We start from the raw sequence: 18,062 nt of genomic DNA on the forward strand, positions 1-18,062 counted from the left end.
CCCCAACCAATGGAAGTAGTTTATTGTTATCTATCTAACCTTGGAGACTTTGATCAGATCACCCCTTAATCTTCTAAATTCTAGAGTATAACTTCTCCTTAAAGCTTAAATCCTGAAGTTATCATTCTTGTTGCACTCTCTCCAAGGTTAATATATCGTTGCTGAGGTGTGGTGCCCAGATCTCTCACAGTACGTCTAACCAGGGTTTTGTATAACTGCAGCATGATTTCTGCATCCTTGCATTCCAGCCCTCTCAATATAAAGCATTCCTGTTAATTATATTTTAAAGATTTATGCACCTGAACCAGTGTGTTTAACTTCATACCACCTAGAAAGTACAATGATCTATCCTTTAAGGAAAGGCCGTCAGCATTCTCAGAGACCCATCCCACCCTGGCAGTGCTTTTCTACAACCTCTACCGTGGGGGACAAGGTACAGAAGCCTGAACATACACCAGCCCATTTCGAGACAGTTTCTAACCTACTGTTGTTAGAATACTGAATGGACTCACAAACTCTTAACATTCACCTGTACCTGTGTTTTGGTTTTTGCTGCTGTTTACCTATTATTTACTTTATCACTGTTATTTAACTATGTGATCTGCCTGTATTGCTTGCAAGACAAAGCTTTTCACTGTGCCTCGGTACATGTGACAATCAATTCAATTCAATTCAATTCATTTCAATTTTTTCAGTCCAAAATAGATAACCTCTCACTTGTTTACATTGAACTCCCATCTGCCATAGTTTTGTCTATTCGCTTAGTCTATCAATATTGTTACAATGTGGAGGCTGAACCCCTCTGTTAATTAAAACCAAATACCCAGAAAAACTCACCTCGCCTCGTAATCTATTAAAAGTATGAGGGAGTGAAAAAGAGCTCCTAATTTCCACTGTTTAAAGAAAAATAGCAATTTATTTTCCTAACAGAACACTAATCAAAACGTATTAACAAATCTAACTCCCTTTTTCTTAATTAATTACTATCTGACCTCAACTCTATAAAAATGCTGCTCCAATAACACCATTGTTAAACATTACATTAACTTAATCTCAAGTCTACACTGTCTCTGTCTTATCGGCTGTCTTCAATCTTTCGTCTGATGATCTCCCTGGGGTGTCTTCTTACGTTTTACTGCTTTTACAGGAAAAGGTACCTTTTGATAGAGAGTGCCTTCTTATTTCCTTGAGAGCAAGATGATAGATGGGCAGTTAGCTGTCTGACTCTATGGCATTTGCTCTGTAGTTCGGTGGTGATAGTTCTGACCAATTTTCAAAATGTCCTGGTTTAAAATCCCCCAACATCATTGATCCGATGTTGTCAATACAATAAATTTAAATTTAATTGGCTTTTATTATCTTGGGCATAAATTAAATTAGTTGGTTAAATTTGAATTGTTGTCAAAATAGCAACCAAAACTCCGGAATCCAGTTAACAACCATTTGCTATGTATATCTATTTTGGAACAGCCTGTCTCTTAGCTGCTATGTTTTGCAGATGCGGCTGGCCTTTAAATTCACTTTAACAATTCAAAAAATACTTTCTATATTAAAACATATATTTTTTTGACTATGTAACAATATCCCTTTGTAATTTTATGCTATTATCTACACTGTCTACAATGCTACCTAACTGTGTGTCATCACAAATTTGGATATTTGGCTTTACGTGCCACTATCAAAGTAACTATTAGTACTGTAATAATTTTAAAAATCTCAATGAAATTTTTTCTTGACCACCTAAACACTAATGGAAATAGTCAATTCCACTTGACAATTCATTTATTGCAACCAACAAGGACTCTTAGCTATTGATTTTGATAGAAGTGCAGTGTTACTGTTCACAGAAATATATCTCATTGCCTCTATCAGTTAAATATGTACTATTGATAACTATAATGGGGAAAATATATACTTAAATTGAGAAATGTAAGTAAATTTGTGTTGCACTTCTTACTGAGGCAGAATTATTCCATTGTGTAAAGTCTACCTTGTTATTTTTCTGTATTTTTAACTGTGGACGAGAATGGAAAAGATTGATTTTAATTTAAAAGCAAAGGTTATGGAACGAGTTGCTATACTAATTGAAAACCAAGTTACTGAAACATATTGTAACTCTGATTTGGAGATGCTGGTGTTGGACTGGGGTGTACAAAGTTACAAATCACACAATACCAGGTTATAGTCCAACAGGTTTAATGGAAGCACTAGCTTTCAGAGCAAAGCTCCTTCATCAGGTGGTTGTGGAGGACACAATTGTAAGACACAATTTATAGCAAAAGTTCACAGTGTAATGTAACTGAAATTATACATTGAAAAATACCTTGATTGTTTGTTAAGTCTCTTCATCTGTTAGAATGACCACGTTAGTTTCATTTCTTTCATATATAAATCACAAAACGTCTTTTAAAAGTTACATTCTCAGGTTAACTGTAACAATTGTCGTCAGCACAAATAAGATGTTGAGATGTTGGAGGTGTTAGCCCTCTGTGTTCCCTGTGTGTGTAATTTGTAATATTGTAACTCGTGTTTACACTGCTGCTTTATTCAAGCCGTGGCGGAGGCTGTTTGTAGATATTTCCTGATCCACCTGTTCAGAGATGTAATTTCACATCTCTGGAGCAGATGTGACTTGAACACAGGCCTCCAGAAATAGAGGCAGTACCACTGCACTACACAGCCAAATAGAGGTGGATGTTTATATCCTAGCTGGCAGCAGGGGAGTAGTATACAAAATGAGATTCAGTCATTGATTCAGATATTGACTTTGTAAAGGATTTTTTTGTGTTTTTCACTGTGGACTGAAATCAGAAAGGGGTTGTTTTAAAGCCAAATGTTAGGGATGGAATTGCTGCACTTCTAAAAGCCAGTTATTGAACCTCATTTTAAGTCAAGTTTCTACAGCTGCTTTGTTAAAGCAGTAGAGCAGGTTCTTTGCAGACAGGCTGGCACAAGGGGCTGATCACAGGTTGCTGATTGGTTTGAAGACATGTAACCAGTTGTGGATGACAAAGGCTTTCAGCATGACAGCAGCCAATTGATTGGATGCTGGGAACCAAACTCAGCTTTTCGGTGTGCACAATCCTGCCTTTGGACAGCTGCAAGGGCAGATGATGTCTTTCTCTCCTATGCGATACCTAAAGCCTAAAGAAAATTGCTATAAGCTGGGCCTTTAAACAGGAACTAAAAATCTTTAAATTAGTGTGCCAATCACTTGTGCCTCCTGCAAAGAAGTGAAAAGAATTTGGAGAAAAGAGACTGAACAGAAAATCCTGGTAATCAACAGGATCATCTCAGTGAACCATGTTTATTGTTATAAACAGTTATATTCATTAAGTAGCACAACCTGGTCTGTTTTCTTTTGTTAACCTGAGTTTATCTGACAGGTAAATAAGGGATGTGTGTACCTTGACAAAATTTTTAACTTTTTGACAATTTCCAGCCAGCCCCAATGTAGCATCATGATGGTTTTGAAACTTGGGTGTCAGTTACATACGTTGATGCAGTGGCTGCATTGATGCCTAGCTTTCAAACAAAACACTATTAAATATTACAAATCACTGTTGTTAGGTCAGTATATTGGAACCCCTTCCCTAATAGCACTTTGGGTACCTATACTAAATGGATTGCAGTGGTTCAAAAATGTTACTTCACATCACTTTCTCCAGAGCAATTCATAAAATGAATTATGGTTGAGCAATAAATACTGGGCCTTTGATGGTGGTGCCCATTACACATGAATGAAAAGAAAGAGTTCTAGAAGACTCAGGAATTTTTATTTAAACTATCATACCAAAACATTGCAACATGGAGTGTGACATTTATTTCTCTGTTCTGCCAATTTCTGTCTTTTGTCGTTAGCTGATTTTTCAAAGGATTTCAGGTAAGTGTTAATTTTAAAATGTAGAATAGGGAGTTACGTATAGCCTTAGTATCTGTCTTAGCCTATGCTTGTAGAACATGTATTGTTTTTGTGTTTCCTGTGTTGTTATATCTGTCCATATGAAGCCACCTGTAACATTGTTGGAAAATGCTGGACAGTCACACTTTTAAAAGACAATCTATTTCCCTCTGAGGTTCCTCCAACATATGAGAAGGTTCATTGAGGTTCCTGCTCTACATGGATCACAGAATTGAGTGTGAATTCCTGACCTACATTCCTCCTCATTTTCTGGTGCTATCTAAAACTTGGAAGCACCTCAGATCTTGATCAGCATTCCTCCTACATATAGTTTCACATCATATATGTATTATAAACTCAGGCATATATTAAAAAACATTATTTCGGACATCGTTTGAAACTAATGTAAGGATATTTCATTGTATTTAAAAATATACTGTTGCAGACAGTGCTGTGGATTTGTTACCTTCTGTGTTGTCTGTAATACATAATTATGCTTACACTATAGAGGAGTTTGCAATTTTGTGAGATTATTAAATGTATAAAATAATTCTTCACTATTTTATTTAAAGACTTGCACTTCTATACTCTTCTTCCTCAAGTCTAGCTAGTTTGTCTAGTTACTTCTTAAATGCATCAGTATTATTCATTTCAACCACTTCCTGTGATAGTGGATTCTATCTTCCCATTTCTCTTTGAGTAAAGATATTTGATCTGAATTCCTGATTATCTTATATTGGTTTCCTCTACTTTCGCTTTGCCCAACAAGAGGAAACACTCTCTGTATCCACTTATGTTTGAAAGATCTCCAGTGGATCACTCCTCAACCTTCTATTTTTAGGAGGGAAGATGCCAAGCCTATTAATCATTTACTGATGATCTAAATCCCCATATTTCCGGTGTCATTCTTATAAATCTTCTCTACAACCTCTTTCATGCCTCACTACCCTTAATCAGTTATATTCACTATAACTGACTGATTAAGGAATGTTAGATGGTATGTTTGTTTGTGTAGCTATATATACTGGATTAAAGACAGGATTCTTGGCAGTGTGGAGGAACAGAGGGATCTTGGTGTGCAAGTACATAGATCCCTAAAATTTGCCACCCAAATGGATAGGGTTGTTAAGAAGGCATATGGTGTTTTGGCTTTCATTAACAGGAGGATCGAGTTTAAGAGCTGCAAAGTTTTGCTACAGCTTTACAAGTCCCTGGTGAGACCACACTTGAAATGTTGTGTCCAGTTCTGGTCGCCCTACTATAGGAAAGATACAGAGGCTTTGGAAAGGGTGCAAAGAAAGCTTACCAGGATGCTGCCTGGACTGGAGGGCTAGTCTTATGAAGAAAGGTTGACTAAGCTTGGACTTTTCTCTCTGGAGAGAAGGAGGAAGAGAGGAGACCTGATCGAGGTATACAAGATAATGAGAGGAATGGATAGAGTCAATAGCCAGAGACTTTTCCCCAGGGCAGGATTGACTGGGATGGGGGGTCATAGTATATTTAGTATTTAATATATTAGGAGGAAGGTATAGAGGAGACATCAGAGGTAGGTTCTTTACGCAGAGAGTTGTGAATGCATGGAATGCGTTGCCAGTGGTGGTGGTAGAAGCAGAGTCATTGGGGACATTTAAGCACCTGTTGGACATGCACATGGACAGCAGTGAATTGAGGGGTATGTAGGTAGGGTTATTCTGTTTTACATTAGATTTAATCCTCGGCACAACATCGTAGGCCGAAGGGCATGTTCTGTGCTGTAATGTTCTATGTTCTATATTCTAGTGCTATAATACATGACACATATCGCACACTTGGTCAGTGATGCTTGTTGTCCCTTTCACAAATCAAGCATTACTTTATTGTCTTCACTGCTTTTAATAGAAACATAGAACATTACAGCACAGTACAGCCCTTTGGCCCTTAATGTTGTGCGGACCTGTGGAAGCAATCTGAATCCCATCTAAGCTACTCTATTCCATTCTCGTCCATATGCCTATCCAATGACCATTCAAATGTTCTTAAAGTTGGCGAGTCTGCTACTGTTGCAGGCAATACGTTCCATGCTTCTACTACTCTCTGAGTAAAGAAACTACCTCTGACACCTGTCCTTTGTCTATCTCCCCTCAATTTAAAGCTATGTCCCCTTGTGCTAGCCATCGCCATCTGAGGGAAAAAAGCTCTCCCTGTCCTGCCTATTTAACCCTCTGATTATCTTATATGTTTCAGTTAAGTCACCTCTCAACCTTCTTCTCTCTCACAAAAACAGCCTCAAGTCTTTCAGCCTTTCCTTGTAAAACCTTCCCTCCATACCAGGCAACATCCTAGTAAATCTCCTCTGAACCCTCTCCAAAGCTTCCACATCCTTCCTAGAATGTGGTGACCAGAACTGTACACAATCCTCCAAATTTGGCCTTGCCAGAGTTTTGTATAGTAGCAGCATGATCTCATGGTTCCGAAACTCAATCCCTCTATCAATAAAAGTTAACACACAGTGTGTCTTCTTAACAACCCTATCAACCTGGTAGCAACTTTCAAGGAGCTATGTACCTGGACAGTAAGATCTTTCTGCGAGTATGTGAATACATTTTGAGTGTTATTAGTTAAGGATGTTTAAGTCCATTTTACATAAAGTATTTCTTTAGCCAGTTAGCTTTGTTTGGCAGATTTACATTCAGCCAATGTTTCTACCAACATTTTCGAAACTGAGACTATAGTCAGTGTTTCTATGTTCCTTAAGGTTTTTTTTTTCACCACCAGGTCACACAGCTACCACAAGATTCTTACCCTCTCCTTCTGTTTGTTAATCCAAAGAGTGGAGCCCTTAAAGGGCGAGAACTTCTGTACAGCTTCCGGAAGCTTCTGAATCCCCATCAGGTTTTTGACCTTTCTAATGGAGGGCCTCTATCTGGGTAATGTCCTTTTGTACATATCATTTTGTCAAACAAAGCTTTAGCATTTTAAAACAAAAACAGAAATTGCTGGAGAAATTTAGCAGGTCTGGCAGCATCTGGGGAAAGAAAGCAAAGTCAGTGTTTCAGGTCCAGTGACCCTTTATCAGAATTAGTAGTAGCTAGGAAAAGATGGTATTCATGCTGAAAATGGAGGTTTGAATGGGGTAAAGGAGTGAGTGATAGGTGGAGACGGAGCCCAGAAGGAGAGAAAGACAGTTAGGCAAACAGAGACGGTTAACACTAAGCTAGGGAGAAAGAAAAGCTGGTACTGGGGACCATAGCATTAGGATTATCCTCTATCCCCGTTCGGAGGTTTCTTTCTCCCGGCTTAACATTATCCATCCCTTCATTTGTCTAACTGTCTTTTTCTCCCTCTGGCTCTGTCTCCACCTATCACCCACTCCTTTACCCCCACCATCCTCATCTTCAGCAAATATACCACCCTTTTCTAGCTACTACTCAATCTAATGAAGAGCCACTGGGCCTGAATCATTGATGTTGCTTTCTTTCCACAGATGCTGCCAGAGCTGCTAAGTTTCTCCAATGATATCTTCTTTAGTTTCAGATTTCCAACATCCGCAATTTTTGCTTTGTTTTAGCATTTTGGAGTCTTCTGATATTCGGCACAAAAATATTAATTCCACTTCTACTGGAACCACTGCATTGTGACCTAACCTTTGCCCATTTGGTGCCCATCTGAATTCACTCTTATGATAGGCTGAACAGCCTCCTGTGCTGTTGTGGTGCAAATTGTGGTCTTGATGTTGAAGTAATGAATCATCTAACAGATTTTAATGCTAGATTTAAATGGCATGACAAATGGCTTTGAATTTTGTGTTCATTAACATAATCTGAGAAGTCATTACTTTAACTGAAGCACTTGCTTGAGCCTAATGTTTTTGACACTTAGTTATCAGTTAGAGTCATAGAGACGTACAGCACAGAAATAGACCCTTCAGTCCAACACGTCCATCCTGACCAGTATCCTAAATTAATCTAGTCCCATTTTCCAGAACTTGGCCCACATCCCTGTGAGCCCTTCCTAACCATGTACCCTTATAGATGCCTTTTAAATATTGTAATTGTACCAACCTCCACTACTTCATCTGGTAGCTCATTCCAAGCATGCACCACCCTCTGTGATAAAAAAAATTGCCCCTTAGGTCCATTTTAAATCTCCCCACCCCCCCCCCCCCCTTACCTTAAACCTATGCCCTCTAGTTTTGAATTCCCCCACCTTGGGGAAAAAAACCTTGGCTATTGATCCTATCCATGCCCTTAATGATTTTATAAACCTCCAGAAGGTTACCCCCCCCACCCCAGGCTCCCGTACACCAGGGAAAATAGATCCAACCTATTCAGCCCCTTTCTATAACTTGAATCCTCCAACCCTGGCAACATGCTTGTAAATCTTTTCTCTATCCTTTCAAGTTTTACAACATCCTTCCTATAGTAGGGAGACCAGAATTATATGCAGTATTCCAAAAGTGACCTAACCAATGTCCCGTACAGCTGCAACATGACCTCCCAACTCCTGAATGCTCTGACCAATAAAGGGAAGTATACCAAATGCAGCTTTCACTAACCTTCACCTTCAAGGAACTATGAACCTGCACTCCAAGGTCTCTTTTTTTCAGCAACACTTCCCAGGACCTTACCATTAAGTGTATGAGTCCTGCCCTGATTTGCCTTTCCAAAATGCAGCACCTCACATTTATCGAAATTAAACTCCATCTGCCACTCGTCAGCCCATTGGCTGATCTGCTCAAGATCCCGTTGTACTCTGAGGTAACCTTTTTATCTATCCGCTACTCCTCCAGTTTTGATGTCATCTGCAAACTTACTAACTGTACCTTCTATTTTCACATTTAAATCATTTATATAAATGACGAAAAGCAGTGGACCCAGCACCGATCTTTGTGGCACACTGCTGATCAGTCTAAAAAGCAACCCTCCTCCACCACCACCCTCTGTCTTCTACCTTCAAGCCAGTTCTGGATCGAAATGGCTAGTTCTCCCTATATTACTTGTGATCTAACCTTACCAACCAGTCTACCATGTGGAACCTTGTTGAACGCCTTACTGAAGTCCATATAGATCACGTCCACTGCACTGTCCTCATCAGTCCTGTTTGTTCCTTCAAACAACTCGATCAAGTTACTGAGACATGATTTCCCACACACAAAGCCATGTTGATTATTCCTAATCAGTCCTTACCTTTCCAAAGACATGTAAGTCCTGTCTATCATGATTCCCTCCAACAACCTGCCCACCACTGATGTCAGGTTCACCGGTCTATAGTTTCCTGGCTTTTCCTTACCAGCTTTCTTAAATAGTGTTCTCCAGTAGTGTTGGCACCTCACCTGTAGCGATTGATGATACAAATATCTCAGCAAGGGGCCCAGCAATCACTTCCCTAGCTTCTCACAGAGCCAGCATTTGGCCCATTTCCCCTAAACCCTACCTATTCATATACCTATCCAGATGTCTTTTAAATGTTGTAATTGTACCAGCCTCCACCACTTCCTCTGGCAGTTCATTTCATTTCTGGTTGACTCTCTTCGTGAAAAATGTTGCCCTTTAGGTCCCTTTTAAATTTTTTCACTCTCTCCTTAAACCTATGCCCTCTAGTTTTCACAACCCCCCCCCCCCCCCCTGCAGAAAATATCTTGTATATTTATCCTTTGCATGCCCCTCATGCTTTGATAAACCTCTATAAGGTCATCCCTCAGACTCCAACGCTCCAGGGAAAACAGCCCCAGTCTATTCAGCCTCTCCCTGTAGCTCAAAACCTCCAACTCTGGAAACATCCTTGCAAATCTTTTCTGAACCCTTTCCAGTTACGCAATATCTTTTCTGTAGCAGGAATAGAAGTCACATGACAGCAGGTTATAATCCAACAGGTTTATTTGAAATCACAAGCTTTCGAAGTGCTGCTCCTTTGTCAGGTGAAGTGTAGGGAGGCGCACTGGCACAGAATGTCGACAGACTGAATAACAAGTCTTTCCAGGTGATCAGAAATGTCAGGCAGTGTGAATTAAGTGTCAAAGCTGAATAACAAGTGAAGGGATGACCTCTGATCCAATTAATTGAGTCAGAAAGATAATTACAAAAAATTAAAAATAAAGTGGTGCTGGGGCCAAATGGCTGGAGTAACGTGATCGCTTTCAAAGTCACATGCCAAGGATTTAAATGATTCCTCCCCATGATTACAAAGGAAGAAAATACTGTCAATGTACCTGGTGTATAGCATTGATTGGAGGCCCTGTGCAGCAAAGAAATCTTGGTTGAAAATGTGCGCAAAAATGTTGGCGTATTGGAGTGCAAAGTTGGCGAGGAATCACTGAAATGACTATGCAACAATATCAAGTTTCATCCCACCATCAGACTTGCGTGCACTACTCTTCAGAATCAGTCTCATTCTTGCACACATGCATCTCCATCAAGGATGGGCACCTCAGCACTTCACTCTACCACAAGCCCATGAACAACTTCATGAAGCAGCACTTCTCCACCTTCCACCCTAAAAATGTTAAAGAAGCCATCTCTTACAGACAAGTCCTGCGTATATGCAGAACATGGTCAGAAGAAGAGGAATGCGATGGACACCTAGAGATCCTAAAAGATGCCCTCATAAGAACAGGGTTTGTTGCTCAAATCATCGACCTCCAGTTCTGACGTGCCAAAAAACCACAACAATCTCCTCAAGACAGACACGGGACATGACTGATAGAGTATTCTTCTTCGTCCAGTACTTCCGTGGAGCGGAGAAACTACGTCATGTTCTTCACAGCCTTCAACATGTCATTGATGATGACAAACATCTTGGCAAGTTCAACCCTTACGCTTGCACTTCTCGCTTTCAAACAACTGCCAAACCTTAAACATACCATCGTTCACAGCAAACTATCCAGCCTTCAGAACAACATTGACCACAACACCACACAACCCTGTCATGGTAATCTCTGCAAGACATGCCAGATCATTGACATGGATACTACCATTACCTGTGGGAACATCATCGACCTCGTACACAACAGGTACTAAGTGTATGGCTAATGTTGTCTACCTCATATGCTGCAGGCAAGGTATATTGGCAAAACCATGCAGATGTTACGGCAAAGGGTGAATGAACACCCAGCATCAATCGCCAGAAAGGAATGTTCCCTCCCCATCAGGAAACACTTCAGTGATCAAGAACATTCAGCCTCCGATCTTTGGGTAAGCATCCCCCAAGATGGCCTTCGAGATGCACAACAACTCAGAATTGCTGAGTGGAAACTGATAGCTAAGTTCCATTTCTATGAAGACACCATGAACCCCGTGATCTTGGTTTCATATCATGCTACATGTAATACTGTTTTGGATTTGTAAAATCTTTCTTACTGTTCTGGTTTAACACCATCACATTGATAACTTATGATCTTTCTACCTTAATTAGTTTGAACAGTTTTGGATTACTCATTACTTTGAGTAGACCCTCGGTGTGTATCTCTTTGTATCTGTCATGTTATTCCACCCATTGCTTTGTCTCAGCACCACCTTATTTTTAATTTTTTGTAATTATATCTCTGTCTCAATTAATCCCTTCACTTGCTAATCAGCTGTTGACACTAGTCACACCGTCTGACACCTTTGATCCCCTGCAGAAACTTGTTATTCAGCCTAATTACAGCCTGCTGTGCTATCTTTTGATCTCTCTGCCTATAAATTCTGTACCTATGTGCTTCCCTTTACTTCACCTGACGAAGAAGCAGCACTTCAAAAGCTTCTGATTTCAAAAAAACCTGTTGGACTATAGCCTGGTGTCTTGTGACTTCTGACCTTGATCACCCCAGTCCAACACCACCAACACTTGCACACTATAGCAGAGAGACTAGAATTGAATGCAGTATTCCAAACCTTAGCCAATGTCCCATACAGTCGCAACAGAACTTCCCAACTCCTATACTCAAGGCAGTGACCAAATGCCTCCTTCTCTATCCAGTCTACCTGCAACTCCACTGTCAAGGAACTGTGAACCTGCACTCCAAGGTCTCTTTGTTCGAATACACTCCCCAGGACCTTACCATAAGTGTATAAATCCTGCCCTAATTTGCCTTTCCAAAATGTAGCACCTTGCATTTAACTAGATTAAACCCTGTCTGCCACTCGTTGGCCCATCTGTGGATGAATGTATTGAAGTTGAAAGCAATTGATTTTTGGATACTAAAGGAATTACAGGATATGGGATTAGAAAGGAAAGTGAAATTGATATACATCTATAAAATCTTATTGGATGATGAAGTGTGATTGAAGAGTCATGTCATTTTCTCACTTTTTCTTATGGTCTTATGCAGTCTGTTTATGAACTAACATGCTTCTTGCATTATGAAATCTCATTTCTCACCACCTCCAGGCTGCATACATTCCGAGAAGTTCCGTATTTCCGCATATTGGTTTGCGGAGGAGATGGAACAGTTGGTTGGGTTCTGGGTGTGCTGGAAGAGATTCGACACAAGCTGAACTGTCCTGTGCCTCCAGTTGCAGTGCTCCCTTTAGGAACAGGTGAGAGTGGGTATGGGCTGAGTGGTATATCAAGAATATGTAGAGAGAGGGAGCAGAACTCATGAGGGAAATATCCTCATTCAGTTTCCAAATTCTAGCTGCTACACTGCAACTTTTGCCTTGACACAATTTATTGCACATTTCATCCCAGCCATATTGTACCAGGTCTTCGTGCATTACATGATGCATCCTCCTACTACTCCCCAACTATCCCTATTTAATGTATTTTAGTATTCCTTTCTCCCAGGAATGATCAACATTCCTTTATAATCATCTCAACTACTGTACAAAACATCAATGTCTCATCATACTGTTAGTGTTTCTCCTGAAATTCCCTGGATTTAGTAATGATTATCATGAATATATATTTAGACTGCCAGAAACGAATGTCTCCAAAATGAGGCAGTCTGAAATCATGGGTTGTTGATACTTAGAAACCAGAAATTTGGAACTGTAACAGGATAAAGCTCTTCACACACAATTGTGATTTCCTTTGCGTTGATTAGAAGTCTCTTAACCCAACTAATACAGGCTAGATTCACAGCAAATTATGATTTTGACAGTGACCATCAAGTCATAAAGTCAAAGAATCTGACAGCATGGAGACAGCTCCTTTGGCCCAAACTGGTCCATGCCGACCAAAATGTCCACCCACGCTAACCCCATTTCCCTGCACGTAGCTAATGCTTTCCTATCCGTGTATTTGTCCAAATACCTTTTAAATGTTGTTAATGTACCTGGTTCAACCACTTCTGCTGGCAGCTCATTTCATATGCAACATATCTTCCAAACTTCAATACTCAGTGCCCTGACTGATGAAGGCCCTTGTGTAAAAAAAGTTGCCCCGTCAGGTTCCCTTGTATTCGTTCCCCTGTAACCTTAAACTAATGCCCTCTAGTCCTCGATTCACCAACCCTGGGAAAAAGATCTTATACTCCTCTACAAGGTTCCCCCCTCAGTCTCCGATGCTCTAAAGAAAATATTCCTAGCTTGTCCAACCTCTCCCTATAATTCTGACCCTTGAGTCCAAGCAACATCCTTGTAAATTTCTTCTGCACTCTTTCTGGTTTAATAACATACACCCTATAACAAGGTGACCAAAACTGAGCACAATACTCACAAGTGTGGCCTCACCAACGTTCTGTATAACTGCAACATAACTTCCAAATTTCAATACTCAGTGCCCTGACTGATGAAGGCCCGTGTGTTAAAAGCCTGCTTCACTGCCCTGAACACCTGTGACTCCACTTTTAGAGAACTATGAACCTGAACTCCAAGACCCCTCTGTTCCACTACACTCCTTAAGGCCCTACCATTCACCATGAAACTCCTACCTTGATTTGATTGTACAAAAGACCTCACACTTATCTATATTAAATCCATTTGACATTTTTCAACCCATTTCCCCAGCTGATTAAGGTCATACATAAGAAGTAGGAGCAGAAGTGTACCATCTGGCCCTTCGAGCCTGCTCCACCATTCAATAAGATCATGACTGATCTTTTCATGGCCTCAACTCCACTTAACTGCCCTCTCACCGTAACCCTTAATTCTTTTACTAACGTTTATTGAAGTAGTGTTCACTGGGCAGGGACTTCCATAGATTCACAACCCTCTGGGTGAAGAAGTTCCTTCTCAGTTCAGTCTTAAGTCTGCTTCCCCTAATTTTGAGGCAATGCACTCTTGTCCCAGTTTTACCTGTCAGTGGAAACATCCTCTGTACGTCTATCTTATCTATTTCCTTCATAATTTTATATGTTTCTATAAGATTCCCCCCTTGTCCTTTTTAAATTCCAATGAGTATAATCCCAGTCTATTCAGTCTCTCCTTATAAGCCAACCCCCTTAACTCCAGAATCAACCTACTGAACCTCCTCTACACTCCCTCCAGTGCCAATACATCCTTTCTCAAGTAAGGATACCAAAACTGCACACTGTCCTCCAGGTGTGGCCTCACCAGAGCCCTGTACAGCTGCAACATAGCCTCTCTGCTTTTAAACTCAATCCCTTTAGCAATGAAGGACAAAATTCCATTTGCATTTCTAATTACCTGTTGTACCTACAGACCATCCTTCTGTGATTCATGCACAAGGACAACCAGATCCCTCTGCGTAGCAGCATGCTGCAACTTTTTACCATTCAAGTAATAGTTCTTTGTACTGTTACTCCTATTAAAGTGGATGACTTCACATTGATTAACATAGTATTCCATCTGCCAGACCTTTGCCCACTTGCTTAAAGTATCCATGTTCCTCTGCACAGTTTCACAGTCCTGTGCACACTTTGTTCTTCCATTAATCTTAGTGTCATCTGCAGACTTTGACACACTCATCTGGTGCCTAACTCCAAATCATCTGGGTCCTGCTGCAATTTTTGATAACCTTCCTCACTGTCTTTGATACCACCTATTTTAGTGTCATCAGCAAACTTACTAATCATGCCTTGTACTTTCTTATCCAAACCATTGATACAGCTAACAAACAGTAATGGACCCAGCACAGACCCCTGAGGCACTCCACAAGTCACAGGCCTCCAGTCCGACAAGCATCCTTCTTCTATTATCCTCTGCTTCCTACCATCAAGCCAATTATGTATCCAATTTGCCAGCTCGCCCTGGATTCCATGCAATCTAACTTTGCAGAGCAGCCTACCATGTGGAACTTTATCAAAGGCTTTACTGAAATCCATAAAGACCATGTCTAATACCCTGTCCTCGTCAACCTTTCTGGTCACTTCATTAAAGAACTCTAAACAGATCTGTGAGGCATGATCTCTCACTCAAAGCCATGCTGTCTACTTCTAATCAAATCCTGTCTGATCTCTGAGTCTTCTCCAGTAACTTACCACCATAGATGTTAGCCTAACTGGTCTGTAGTTCACAGGCTTTTCTTCGCAGCCCTTCTTGAATAATGGCACAACATCGCTACACTTCAGTCTTCCGGGAACTCATCCATGGCTAATGATGATGCAAAAATATCAGCTAGTGGCCCCACAATTTCTTCTCTCGACCCGTGCAGTGCTCTTGGATATATCTGGTCAAGAGAATATTTTTCTTGAATATGTGTTATTTAGGCAAAATACACTACCTTCAGAGTCTGTTGTGAGCTCCAGTTGGGTTCATGTGCACTGGTTTGTTTATGGCAAGGACAATATCCCTTAGCTATTCACCCAAGAGTGCCAAAGTACTGAATCTTAAGATTAGCAACATGGGTCGTTATGTGGCCACTGGGGCCATTTCAAGCCACAGGTGGAAACTGTGACTTAGATTTCATGAACCATGACTACATTGATCAGTATCTACAAAATTTTCTTTCTTAAGGCAATGACCTAGCAAGGGTGTTACGTTGGGGACCTGGCTACAGTGGTGAGGATCCCTTCTCCATTCTGGTTGCAGTTGATGAAGCAGAAGAAGTCCTTATGGATCGTTGGACAATCCTCCTTGATGCTCAAGAAGTTGTTGATGGGTCTGAAAATGGTGTCCCAGAGTTGGAACCACCAAAGGTATTTGTGGGAAAAGTACATTGAAATATGAGCTGGTATGAGGATTACAGTTGGGTGTCATTAGAAAATAAAACAGTATAGCACAGGAACAGGCCCTTCAGCCCACTACGTCTGTGCTCACATTCTAAACTAATCCCATACTTGTATCCCTCCATTCCCTGCCTATGTCTGTCTAAATACCTCTTAAATGATGTTGTTAATCTGATATGGGGTTTGCTGGATCATAATGACTGAAGGCTTCATGTCAAAGGTGTGATTCAGACACTGCATCCTTGGGGAGAATATCTCTAATGTCATTGTTCTGAAAATTTTCCTCGTAACTGTTTCTTTCTCTGCAGACGCTGCCTAAATTTCTGACTGTTCTCAGCATTTTCTGGTTGTTGATGTATGAAGTTGAGGTTTTATCCTGTTACCAGATATTGTCTCTGCAAAAAAAACTAGAAAATAGTCCATTGTATTCGAAGCTTTGGAGCTGAAATGTTTCCTTGTGACTGAATGCATGACTCAACTAAATGAAATATTGCATTCACAAAAGTTCATAGCAGTCTTAGGGAGTCCTCGAGTAGAGTGCCTTCATTAATAGAAGCCATTCCATCTGTACTGTCGATATTGCATTGGTTCTGGACCATGTAGCTAATACCAAGACTCATAACTATCTATCATAGTGAAATTGATTGATGGGCAATTGCTGTCTCAGTACATTTGCTTTGATGTTAGAAAATTTGCATGAAATTATATTTATAATGAATTACAGAATCTGTCTATTTTGCCTAGCTTGCATTATTTTGAATTCAAGATAGCTAAGTAATTTGCTTAATTAGATCTTATTGTGGTTCTTATTTTACAGTGCTAATTGGAAAATGTAAGCAGTGACCTATAAAATACGTGGAATGGTTTTAAAGTGTCAATTTGTATAGATTTTTGGATATTATAATTAACTGTAAAGCTCTTTAGAAAGTTGACACACTTCAGGATGCCGAGGTAAAAGCAATGACTGCAGATGCTGGAAACCAGATTCTGGATTAGTGGTGCTGGAAGAGCACAGCAGTTCAGGCAGCATCCAAGGAGCTTCAAAATCGACGTTTCGGGCAAAAGCCCTTCATCAGGAATAAAGGCAGTGAGCCTGGAGCGTGGAGAGATAAGCTAGAGGAGGGTGGGGAGAAAGTAGCATAGAGTACAATGGGTGAGTGGGGGAGGGGATGAAGGTGATAGGTCAGGGAGGAGAGGGTGGAGTGGATAGGTGGAAAAGGAGATAGGCAGGTAGGACAAGTCCAGACAAGTCATGGAGACAGTGCTGAGCTGGAAGTTTAGAACTAGGGTGAGGTGGGGGAAGGGGAAATAAGGAAACTGTTGAAGTCCACATTGATGCCCTGGGGTTGAAGTGTTCCGAGGCGGAAGATGAGGCGTTCTTCCTCCAAGCGTCTGGTGGTGAGGGAGTGGCGGTGAAGGAGGCCCAGGACCTCCATGTCCTCGGCAGAGTGGGAGGGTGAGTTGAAATGTTGGGCCACGGGGCGGTGTGGTTGATTGGTGCGGGTGTCCCGGAGATGTTCCCTAAAGCGCTCTGCTAGGAGGCGCCCAGTCTCCCCAATGTAGAGGAGACCGCATCGGGAGCAACGGATACAATAAATGATATTAGTGGATGTGCAAGTAAAACTTTGATGGATGTGGAAGGCTCCTTTAGGGCCTTGGATAGAGGTGAGGGAGGAGGTGTGGGCGCAGGTTTTACAGTTCCTGTGGTGGCAGGGGAAAGTGCCAGGATGGGAGGGTGGGTTGTAGGGGGGCGTGGGACCTGACCAGGTAGTTACGGTGGGAACGGTCTTTGCGGAAGGTGGAAAGGGGTGGGGAGGGAAATATATCTCTGGTGGTGAGGTCTGTTTGGAGGTAGCAGAAATGGCGGCGGATGATTTGGTTTATGCGAAGGTTGGTAGGGTGGAAGGTGAGCACCAGGGGCGTTCTGTCCTGGGGTCTGAGGGCGGAGGTGCGGGATGTAGACGAGATGCGTTGGAGGGCATCTTTAACCACATGGAAAGGGAAATTGTGGTCTCTAAAGAAGGAGGCCATCTGGTGTGTTCTGTGGTGGAACTGGTCCTCCTGGGAGCAGATCCGGCGGAGGCGGAGGAATTGGGAATACGGGATGGCATTTTTGCAGGAGGTAGGGTGGGAAGA

The 18,062-nt window shown here is 41.2% G+C and overlaps 1 protein-coding gene across 3 annotated transcripts in view; it reads left to right on the forward strand.

Moving 5' to 3' along the window:
- Nucleotides 1–18,062, forward strand: part of dgkq (diacylglycerol kinase theta) — a 176,524-nt gene that overhangs the window by 111,801 nt on the left and 46,661 nt on the right. For 2 of the 3 annotated variants that reach the window (XM_087979839.1, XM_087979838.1), the window contains 3 exons: nucleotides 6,656–6,807; nucleotides 12,248–12,396; nucleotides 15,715–15,896. In XM_087979839.1, coding sequence (XP_087835965.1) covers nucleotides 6,656–6,807; nucleotides 12,248–12,396; nucleotides 15,715–15,896 — 483 coding nt within the window. The remainder of the gene's footprint in view (nucleotides 1–6,655; nucleotides 6,808–12,247; nucleotides 12,397–15,714; nucleotides 15,897–18,062) is intronic. The other variant, XM_087979837.1, reaches the window with a different exon arrangement.

The sequence above is a fragment of the Chiloscyllium plagiosum genome, unplaced genomic scaffold (genome assembly GCF_037043375.1).
Source record: "Chiloscyllium plagiosum isolate Xiang-an unplaced genomic scaffold, Cpla_swu_hap1 HiC_scaffold_36, whole genome shotgun sequence".
Taxonomy (NCBI): domain Eukaryota; kingdom Metazoa; phylum Chordata; class Chondrichthyes; order Orectolobiformes; family Hemiscylliidae; genus Chiloscyllium; species Chiloscyllium plagiosum.